The sequence below is a fragment of the Schistocerca nitens genome, chromosome 2 (assembly GCF_023898315.1).
Source record: "Schistocerca nitens isolate TAMUIC-IGC-003100 chromosome 2, iqSchNite1.1, whole genome shotgun sequence".
NCBI lineage: Eukaryota > Metazoa > Arthropoda > Insecta > Orthoptera > Acrididae > Schistocerca > Schistocerca nitens.
Genome location: NC_064615.1, coordinates 263969117 through 263980280, shown reverse-complemented (window position 1 = coordinate 263980280; position 11164 = coordinate 263969117). Strand labels below are relative to the sequence as shown.

Here is an 11164-nt window from a genome sequence, read left to right as displayed (position 1 = left end):
CGGCTTAGCAATCCGACGGCATTCCAATTCGGTGGAACAGATGAAGAAGGCAATTTGGGCAACGTATTTCCACAAGTGTTCGACGGATGACCACTCACAACACCAAAATTGTCCGGCTGGGGAAACAAGTTGGTGGAAATGGAGCATTACAGAGGCTACCGGACATCTGGATGAATATCAACATGACCAGCCGCTCTCCAAAGAAGTTCAAAAGTGATTCATCCTATCTACGAGGCCCTTTCGGGGGACGAGTTATTGTACCGGTGCTTGGGAAGGAAACACACAAAATTCAAAAGCATTCTGGTGCGAAGACTGTGGAGATTGCGACTTTAGTGAACAGCTTCAAAGAAGAGTATTCAGCAATACTGAAGACCATGAAAACGACGGACGTCACCCTGGGACTCTATTCCACGCCGTTCGCCAAGCATTCGGACGACCACCGGATTCAAGCGGCCGAAATCCGCTTGTCATCGGCCGTACGATCGGTTCTGGAGCAGCGCGGGATGGCCCTGAACGAGCAGAACGAACTCTATGAGGAAGTACTAGTTTATGGACACCCGGAACAGCAGATAGAACGTAAGTTGCATAATATCGCATTTATATGCAGTCAAAACTTCAAACGAGTTTTTCTCGAAATGACTTTTTATCGCACGGTATGGTAACTTCAAATCTACTGAACCGATTCGCATGATTCTTTGTTTCCGACGAAGCTAACTAAACTGTCTAGGAGTTGTACCACTTTTATTCCGATCCATCAACTATAAATACTTTTACTTGGACGATGAAGTCGAAAAATCGATGAAAAAACCCTATTTTGTTTAAAATGGCCGCCATTTTGTTTCCTATAGTCCAAATAACTTAAGCGACGAACAACTCCTAAAGATTCTTATATACTTCGCTAACGCGCGTGGAGGTCTACATCGAAATTTTGATCCGTTCCGACGTTACTTCCGCCTTTGCTCTTCGACATCTCCGGTCGAAAAATTCCAGTTTGTAGAGGAAATATCAAACCTCTTGAGCAAATTTGACATTGATTTCTATAACACATCCCGAGAAAAAAAATTCTCAAAGAACATGCTTTATTAGAAGAGCATAAGATGTACATGACTTAGTGGTTATATATTTCATTGTTGTATTTTTTATTGAGTGTCATAAAATGTACAGATGAAACTGTTTATTTGTTTAAGGAGCCTTGCTGACCACAACTTAAAAGCAGGGGCTATGACAAAAGTTCATGCCGTCTGTGCTGCTCAAATTCATCAAGCAATTAGATAGGGTAGAGAACAGTCTCAACATAATTATGTCTAAATTAAGAGAGAAAAAGTGTGTGCTTTGAAATGAGTCTAAATAATATCCTATGAGTCCAGAACGTTTCGAGACTGGATTAATAACAATAAAAAAAACATGAAAGTTAAGATGGTTTTAAAACTATCAGAAAAGTCCGTCTTTGTGATGTTTAACTTGAGCGTAAACTAGCTTGAATGTTGCTTTTGTCATCAAAGCAAGTCAAGTGAATTTCTGCACTTGTTTTGTTGTAGGTTTGTGTTAATAACTCGAAGCCTCGTTACTCTTTATGACTTTTCCCCAGAAATAACTGTCCATGTTTTGCATTCCAATTACATAGTAGTAGACGTCCATTTGTAGTCGTTTTAATTCGGGAGTCAAGGTGTGTGGGACATATTTTGCACACAATTCTCTCTTCTTCAAACATTCTGAAGAATGTCTTGAACACTTAATTTTGGGATGTCGCTCCATTGCAATTTGTGACAACGTTCACACATTAACGGCCACACATCCACTACTTCACACTTACCGCCCATAACTGACTGTTCGATTGCAGATCTTATTTACAATTCTTAGTTCAAGCTGCCACTGTAGTTACACACCACAACTAAAATGTCTCGGAACTTCTGGAACGGATAGTGTACTTGAGGTGACCATCCAAGTGGAACATGTTTTGGAATGTACAAGGGTAAGCAGAAAAGTAATGTCCCCGAACGTTTCATGTGAAAACTCATAGGTTTTTAAATAAAACGAATGTTATTAACATTCTACATCGCTATTCTTCATGTCTACATTTTTGCTGGCCTCCACCGCTACAAGTCTTCCAATTTTAGCGTGTAACATGGCGGTGTGTAATGTAATTATGTCAGTGCTTAAGAAACAGAGTGCTGTAATCTAGTTTCGAATTCGAAAAGATCGTCCACACATGGAGCACCCTCTCCTTCAATATGACAATGCCAGACCACACACGAGTGCTGCATCAGCAATAATTCGATGGCTTGGGTTCACTGTCATATACACTGAGGCGCCAAAGAAACTAGTATATACATGTGTATTCAAATACAGATATATGTAAACAGGTAGAATACGGCGCTGCGCTCGCCAACGCCTACATAAGACAACAAGTGTCTGGCGCAGTTAGATCGGTTACGGCTGCTACAATGGCAGGTTATCAAAATTTAAGTGTTGTTATAGTCGGCTCACGAGCGATGGGACACCGCATCTCCGAGGTAGCGATGAAGTGGGGATTTTCCCGTACGACCATTTCACGAGTGTAGCGTGAATATCACGAATCTGGCAAATCTCCGACGTAGCTCGACTGTAAGCAGATCCTGCAAGAACGGGACCAACAACAACTGGAGAGAATCTTTCAACGTGACAGCACTGCAACCCTTCCGCAAACTACTGCAGATTTCAATACTGGGCTATCAACAAGTGTCAGCGTCCAAACCATTCAACGAAACATCATCCATACGGGCTTTCGGAGTGGAAGGCCCACTCGTGTACCCTTGATAACAGCACTACACAAAGCTTTAAGCCTCGCCTATGCCCGTCAACACTAATATTGGTCTGTTAATGACTAGAAACATGTTGCCTGGTCAGATGTCTGCATCGAGCGAATGGACGTGTAAGGGTGTGGAGACAACCTCATAAATCCATGGACCCTGCATGTCAGGAAGGGACTGTTCAAGCTGGAGGCGGCTCTGTAATGGTGTGGGGCGTATGCACTTGGAGTGATATGGGACCCCTCATACGCCTGGATGCGACTCTGATAGGTGACAAGTATGCACGCATCCTGCCTGATCACCTGCAGCCATCTGTGTCCATTATGAATTCAGACGGACTTTGGCAGTTCCAGGAAGATAATGCGACAACTCACACGTCCAGAATTGCTACACAGTGGATCCAGAAACACTCTTCTGAGTTTAAACACTTACGCTGGCCACAAAACTCTCCAGACATGAACATTATTGAGCATATCTGGGATGCCTTGCAACAAGCTGTTCAGGAGAGAGTGCCACCCTCTCTTACTCTTACAGATTTATGGACAGCTCTACAGGACTGATTTCCTCCAGCTCTACTACAGGCAGTCGAGTCCATGACACATAATGTTGTAGCTCTTCTACATTCTCGTAGGGGCCCTACACGATATTAGGCAGGTGTATCAGTTTCTTTGGCTCCTCAGCGTATAAACCACCACACGGTCCAGAGTGGATTCCAGCCGATTTTCATCAGTTTCTGAAACCTAAAGAACTCCATAGAGGACTTTAGTTTAATAGTGATGAAGCAGTGCAAGCAGAGGTGAGGTTGTGGCTCCCTCAACACATTCAAACATTCTGCAGCGATGGTATTAAGAAACTGGCCTCTCGTTGGGAGAAACGTGGTCATCACCAGGGAGACTGTTGACAAACATCAAGAATAAAGATGTACATTTTTAATAAGATTTGTCTGATTTAAAAAGGGAAATTTGGAGGAATTTACTTTTCAGCAAACCCTCATAGAAAACTTTTGACAATTTACATGACTGTCAACTGTTAACGCAGTCCTTTAACTTCATCTATAGTTACGCTAGAGAGTGTAATGTGCTTTTGCCCATCTCATCAGCCAGACTTCTGTGAGGCATGTCAGGAAGTGATCACGCAGTTGGAGCAGAGGAATTTATTCGGAGCAATTGCAATCAAGACATGTTGGTTCTTAGGTGTATCTAGAGGATCCAGGTTCAATGTATTGACAACATGCACAACTAGCAGCAGCACACCAGTGGGATTTAGTATACTGAAACAGTTAAATTTGCAGCACACTTAAGAATCAGAAATCCATGAAAGTCTCTCAACAAAATTTTTAAGACCTAATATTATATGAGGAATCTAGAAATATACTGTAGCCCTTAAATACTGCAGCCATGGGAACTGCAAAGACAAGGCTAATTACAACATGCACGTAGTATTTAAGCAGTCATTCTTTCCATGCACCAATACAAATGGAAAGGGAAGGAACTGTAATATGTCTTACAATAGGGAGGCTTTGTGTCATTCAATTCACAGTGGCTTGCAGAATATGGATATGACTGGAAGTGTAAGGGGGCAGAATCATAGAAATGAGCAGATACTATGGAGTTAATTACAGTGTCATGGAAAAATAGTAAATGATGTTGATACTTTTTGACTCATCACATTGTATGAGATTTTATCTCACTGGAAAAAAAAAGAAGACATGGTTACAAATGCGATACTGACAAGACTTTTTCGACAAGGTCGTTAAAATGGAATGTAGGTCCAAAAGTTTTTGGCTAGGCTTTTAATCTGCGTTATCAAACTTTCTTTAGGCATATGCTCAAAATACACAAAATGGCAAAAAAACAGAAATCAACAAAAATATCTTCAGCCATGTTCCCACTGCTCCTGCTATATGCATTTTCAGTGTGTCCACACACACAAATCTTTCTGTAATCTGAGATTGGAACTCCAGTGTATTTGACCAGCTCATGCCCAATTACCCACACTGGCAACACATTCCCATACTGGATGAAAGGAGGAGCCTTACAAATAGTTCATAAAAATAATATGCACAAAATGGTTGAAGGTAGATCCCAATTTGGACAAGAAAGGCCCATGTGATCCCAGCCACCCATTTTTAAATTTTTAATAAAAAGGCTTGTTTACTTACTTTTTTCTGTTCTCTGGGCTATTGCAGTGTCAATATAGAACACTACATTGTCCCTTATAAATTAACAGAAGTAGGTTCAACATTAAAATACGCAATATAGGTAAGATACACTATTACATTATAGCATATAGTTTTTTAACTCTTATAAAGAAATTAGTGTTCCATTCATCCTATAACCAACAGAGATTCACTCTGTACATATTTCTCCATGTATAAGAGGCCATATAAAAAAACTTGAATCATTTATTATATGATTTCAAAAAAAGCGTTACAAAAATTATGGTATTTCTACATACATTACAGAACAAAACAGGGATATTGACAATATTTCATGGATCATCATCCCCTCCATACATCAACAATTGACAAGCACAAACACTTTTCAGATAATTATAGTGACATTCCTGCATGTCTGTGAACTAGGGGAAAAAAACACATTCTTTCACAGCCATTTTCAGCCCAGTATATCAACAAATTAAAAATAAAAAGTATCCAGAGAAGGTGTAAGATGAGTGACTGCTTTCCAAAATCGACAGAAATGTTAGGACACAGCATTAGCTGTTGACTAGTTGAAAAGCTGTGCAGTTGACAATTGAACAGGACAAGTTTAGGTCCTTCCTCTGCTGGTGCTTGTCAGGAATCATGACACCCAAAAGAGCAAAAAACGCAAGGCCACACAAGGGTGAGACAGCGGGGGGGTAGGAGAGATATTTTTCTACCACTGCATCTGCACTTACACCACCCGTACAACAGCCTTCGATAATACTGAAGCAGAAGTGGCTTATGATGGCAAAATATAAGGAACAGTGGCTGCACTTCCATTCTGTGACTAACAGTCCAGACCATTACACAAACCCTATGGAAGGTTGCCTCCTTGTCCCTGTAACACTGGATGGTATTGCGGCTCCTCGTAATCTTTGGTCACTGCTTCTTGTGTGCTGTTTCCTCCCTGCCATGCTCTTCACTGCACTTCTGGTCACTCTGCCTATTGTTTGGACCCTCCGGTCACTGTTGTTGCAGCAAATGAGCCAGATTTGGCATTTTGTTCTGCAATTGCCATTTGTCGTCATCGGAGATACATTCCTGATGCTGCGGATGAACTATTTCTCTTTGGCTCTCCTGTTCTAGTCCACTGTTGGTGGAAGGAACCTTTTTACCGGGGTCATCTTTAAGATGTTCTTGCTTACAATCACTATTATTTTTGACCAGTATCTGAAGTACTGATTTGTTACTCAGTCCTCGTTCACCATTCGCACTCTCCAAATGCTGCCTTTCCAGGTGCTGGAAATCAATCTCTTCTTTTTTTATCTCCAGCTTCTGATCGCTATCCTCTGAATAGACCTGTTTCAATTGCTGGCAATCACCATCCAAAAGAACTTCCCGCGGGAGACAGTTTTTATTTGATTCTCGCCTGCTGTCTGCATCCTCCAGTTTATCAGTTGCTGCAACTGCCTGATAATTTGCCGTCAGCTGCTCCACCCTGCAATTGGATTCTTGCTGTCCTCTACCTTCCAGATGCAGACCCAACTCACGCGTCGCCTCTGCGAGTTTTATCCTCTTCTGCACGTGGGTGGCCTCAAGGTCTCCCGAAGACTGATCTCGAGCCTCTGTCGACGTCTGGCCATGCCTCTGTCTCTCGGCCATCTCGTGGTCTGACAGTTCCTGCCGGTCCCCGAAGATACGGCCGCAGCACGAGCAGAGCAGCAGTCGCTGCAGCTCGACTCTGGCCATGCGCATCAGTGTGGACTCGTCGACACTGGGTGACTCACACTGGGCGTAGGCATGGTCATTGCGGATGCGCTGGTAGACACATTCGTTTAGTGTGTGCAGCTCTAGCAGCACCCTTGAGCAGAAATCCTTGTGGCAGAGCTTGCAGCTGAGCCCGGACGAGTCTGCCACACCGGTGACACTGTCGTCGTCGGTAAGGGAGTCCTCAACTGTCTGGGAGTAGCCGCTGGGCCAGCCGCGCCACTCCACGGGGTCTTCACCCGGAGAGGACTTTGTGCCAAATGGCGCCTTTACTCCTCCACCTCCACCACTTCCCTCTAGTCGCTCAGGTACGGCCCGTGTCGATTTCGCTTCCCCGTTCAGTTCAGCCGCTTCAGCTACGACAGAAGTGCGTGCCCTGCAGACTTTCCAGTGATTGTGGAGCTTTCTGCGGAACTTGAAGGCCTTGCGGCAGAGAGGGCACGTGAAGAAGGTGGGTGAACGGTGGGGCGGGGTGCTATACTGGTAGGCAGCAATTGCACCACATTTCACTTCGTGGGTACGCAGGCACTCGCGGTACTTGAAAGCCTTGTCGCAATACCGGCACATGCAGACGTCCATTTCTTTGGCATTAGCAGCTGACGGTAGACACGACGGACTGTCCACATTCTTCCTCTTCCGCTCTGACTGTGACAGCCCTGGAAATATTACTTCCCGTTCGTCTGTCGATCCGCCACGTAACTGTGCACCGTCACAGGCAGTCGATCCTAACTGCTGCTCTCGTCTTTCTGGCACAACAGACACAGCTGCACGACTGACTGTACCAGAGTCGCACGTACGGTCTGTCGCCTGGGGACAGTGACGCTCGTGCATGACACAAGAACAACGTCTGAGGAAGACTCGAGAGCAATACGAACACTTGTACCACCTTCCTGCGATAGTCATATGAAAATTGCGCGAGCAATATGCTTCGTGCAACTTCCGGCCGTGCTTGGTCTTACACCACTTGTGGCAACGACTGCAACGATTGAGTGGGCCCTGCCTCTTGTCTCCAGACGCAGTGCTGCCTGAAGGACTGACGCTCTCGTCCTTTTCGTTGTCACCACTGCTGCCTGTATCACCAGGTGGTGCTGGTGCCTCCACCACCTCTGGTGCTGATGGCTCCACCACCTCCACAGCCGCCTCCGTAGCCTCCTGCGTGCCCACCTCCGCAACCACCTGCGTGTCCGCCTCCGCAGCCACCTGCGAGCCCGCCTCTGCAGCCACCTGCGAGCCCGCCTCTGCAGCCACCTGCGAGCCCGCCTCGCCACGCGGCGGCGCCTTACGTCGGCAGTGGAACTCGTGCGTGAGCAGCGACCGCCACTTGAGGTGGCCCTTGCCGCAGTAGCGGCACTTGACAGCATCCCTCCCACCGGCCTGCAACGCAGCGTCCGCCTTCGGCCCATCCAGCCATCCGGAGGCCTCGGCGCACGAGAGTTCGTGGGAGAGGCGCTGCGACCGCGAGAGGTAGCGCGCGTGGCAGTAGCGGCACTGGTTGGCGGTCAGGTTGTGACGCGTCGGGAGGGAGCGGCGCCGGCAATAGTACTCGTGCCCGTTGCGGCCCGCCAACGTCTTCAACCGCTTGCCACAGTAGGAGCACTGCCTCTCACCGGCGCCGGCGCCCTCACAGGAAGGGCTGGGGACCGTCTGTGGCGTCGTCGTCGTCGTCGTCGTCGTCGTCGGCGGCGGCGGCCGGTAGCCGAAACGGGGGCCGCACTGGGCCTCGTGGAGGCGGCGCAACGGCACACGCGGGAAGTACCTGCGGCAGAAGCGGCACTGGTTGCAGTACTTGGGCGTCGGCGGCAGCTTGCGCAGCGCTGCGCTCTGGGACTGCGGCTCTGCGGCACTGGGCGCGACCGGCGGCAGCTCGCCGCTCTGGATCTGTCGCTCGCGGCGGAAGCAGTGGTACTCGTGGATGCTGCGGCCAGCTTTAGACAGGAAGAGCGCCGAGCAGGAGCGGCAGCGTTTGCCGGAGCCGCGGCCGCTAACCAGCTCGGGCGCCGCGTAGCCGTGCAGAGGGCCACACTCCCTCTCATGGACGCGGCAGACGCTCGTCTTCTGGAACCACTTGGTGCAGAAGCGGCACTGGTTGGAGTACTTGCCCGGCGGCGGCGGCGGCCGCCGCGGCACCGCCGCCGCCGCTTCCTCCTCCTCCTCCTGCTGCTGCTGCTGCTGCTGCTGGTGGTCGTCGTCGTCTGCGCCGCTGCGGCGCGGGCAGCTGCGCTCGTGCTCCTGGCAGGTTTGCGGGTCGGGGTGCCACTTGGCGCAGTACCTGCAGATGCTGCCGCCGCCCTCCCTACTGAGGTCGGAGCAGCGACCCTCCGCCCTTTCCTCCCCCTCCTGCTGCTGCTCGGGCGAGTTCCTTTCTGTCGAGCTGCCCGACTCCGATGTAGAGTACGTCGCTTCAGACGCGACAGACGGCGACCGCGGCGGAGTCAGCTGCAGGCAGCTGCCGTTCCCCGAGACCACCTCCTCCCCCCTGCCCTTTTCCTTCTGCTGCTGTTGCTGCTGCTCCGTCGCCGTGGTGCCCTCTGCCGTCCTGTCCTGTGACACGGCCACCACCTCTATTTCCACTTCGGCATCCTCGAATTGCTCGTCGTCCACGCCCTCTACCGCCGCCTCATCGTCGTCGTCGTCTATAGGCTCTTCTTTGATGTCTATCGTCTCCACAGGACCCTGCGCGTCCTTTTGGCTATTTGAGACGGCGCAGTGCAGAGCCGTACCCGGAAGTGCCTGCCGAACAGAAAGAAGGAATTGCTTTCATTCTTCTTCAGTAAATCGGTACACATACTGGTTACGGATGTTGATGATAAATATAACGACGACGACTATTTCAGACATCGTGGTATTCATCGCCCCCACTCACTGCCAGGTTACAGATCCACTGGTCTGGGCTTCAATCCCCATTCAGTCCTAGAATTTTTATTCGTCACTTACCACTTCTTTCTCTTCTGGTAATGTTCGTAAACATGAAAAACACCGTGTGGCCACCAGTATTTTATTTCGCTAGAAGCTCGCCTTGATGCAGCTTGATACACGTGAAGTAGCATATGGTACAAAAGTGGAGTAAGGTACAAGCGACAGCTTGTACAGCACGTACAAGCTCATGGGAGAGTCTGCCTAATTGTACTGAACTTACTTCTGATTGGTCGGCACGTTTGGGTGCTAGGCGCCAAAACGCCTAACTTCTCTAATTAACTATCTATACCTTTTATTGTATTTAACCCAGCTTTTAGTACGACAATCTCTCATGGTCACTCTATGAATCCGTCGTTTCTTTTTATTAAATTTCACTAGTTTTGAGAAACATAAGAGAAACGATATTGTAACGAAAGTGCTTCAGACACCTTCGGGTCGCTTTGGTGTGCCTAGGAGACGATGTACTTTGGCTGCGCTAGTCACTCTGTTCCGGGTGTTCTGGAGGGTCGGACACGTATCTCAGTACCGTGCGTTACTTAGATGTGAACATGTAATAGTCACTCTGTTGCCGGTGTTCTTCAGAGCCGGACACGTGCTCTATATCGGGTGTAACTTAGTTGTGAATATGTAATACTCTGTCTAGTGCGTACCAGAGAGCCGGTCATGTGTATTATACTTTGGAAGTTGGATGGAAAAGTTACCATACAATTAAGAAAGCTATGTCGAGTATTGTAAAAGAATGTGTAAATGTGCGAATGTTTGAATAATAATGAGAGTGTCGCCAACCATCATTGTCAGTACCACAGATCTTGCCCTCTGTAGATACAGAGACTAATCTGGACAAGTGGCATCCCACAAAAGGCACAGTCACAGGTTCGAATTGACAGCATGTAGCGATGAAGATGATGTGACTCGTCGAAGTAGCATAAAATTTTCACTTCCCGAAACGTTAGGAAAAACAAAAGATGATGTGACGTGAGACATGGAATCAGATGTTTAGTAAATGCAGAGATATCATTTGCCTTCTATTCAGTGAGTAACTCTAAAGAACACACGTGATAAGAAACTACAGTAATATTACACTTCATCGGGTTTGAATGCGAATGAGAATCGCTCAATTACTTTTCCTCTGTGGACATTTAGCATTAATAACTCACATAACCTGTTTTTCACTCAATACAGAATACAACCAAAGTTTTACTCTTCCTGGAGCAGTGAAGCATAGTTGAATTGTGCATGCAGTATCAGGATAAACAAGAACTAGTACAGCCTTTGCCATAACTGGAAAAAAACTGTATGTTTACCAATAATATCAGTGATTGATAGACTTATAGATACTTGTGCTCTCGCACAAAAATGATACCACAGTTTTACTTCAGATAAGAAGTCACCAATATTATAATATTTTTTAGCAGATTTGGCTCAGGAAAAGCTTAGCTTTGCCAAGCTGTATGTTATCAGATACGTATGTCACAGCGTACTAAATTTCTTGCGTAGTTTCGGCAAGAGAAATACTGCTACCCATTCAGTGCACATCCAGACGTCAGGT

At 47.2% G+C, this 11164-nt stretch overlaps 1 protein-coding gene across 2 annotated transcripts in view; it reads right to left on the bottom strand.

Moving 5' to 3' along the window:
* Positions 1 to 5220: 5220 nt before the first annotated feature.
* LOC126236000 (uncharacterized) overlaps positions 5221 to 11164 on the bottom strand; it is a 75821-nt gene continuing 69877 nt past the window's right edge. The window contains exons 3-4 of one of the 2 annotated variants that reach the window (XM_049945009.1): positions 7948 to 9429; positions 5221 to 7899 (exon numbers count right to left, since the gene is read on the bottom strand). In XM_049945009.1, the coding sequence (XP_049800966.1) occupies positions 5956 to 7899; positions 7948 to 9429 (3426 nt within the window). In that variant the 3' untranslated portion in view covers positions 5221 to 5955. Of the gene's footprint in view, positions 9430 to 11164 lie in introns of both variants that reach the window. The other variant, XM_049945008.1, reaches the window with a different exon arrangement.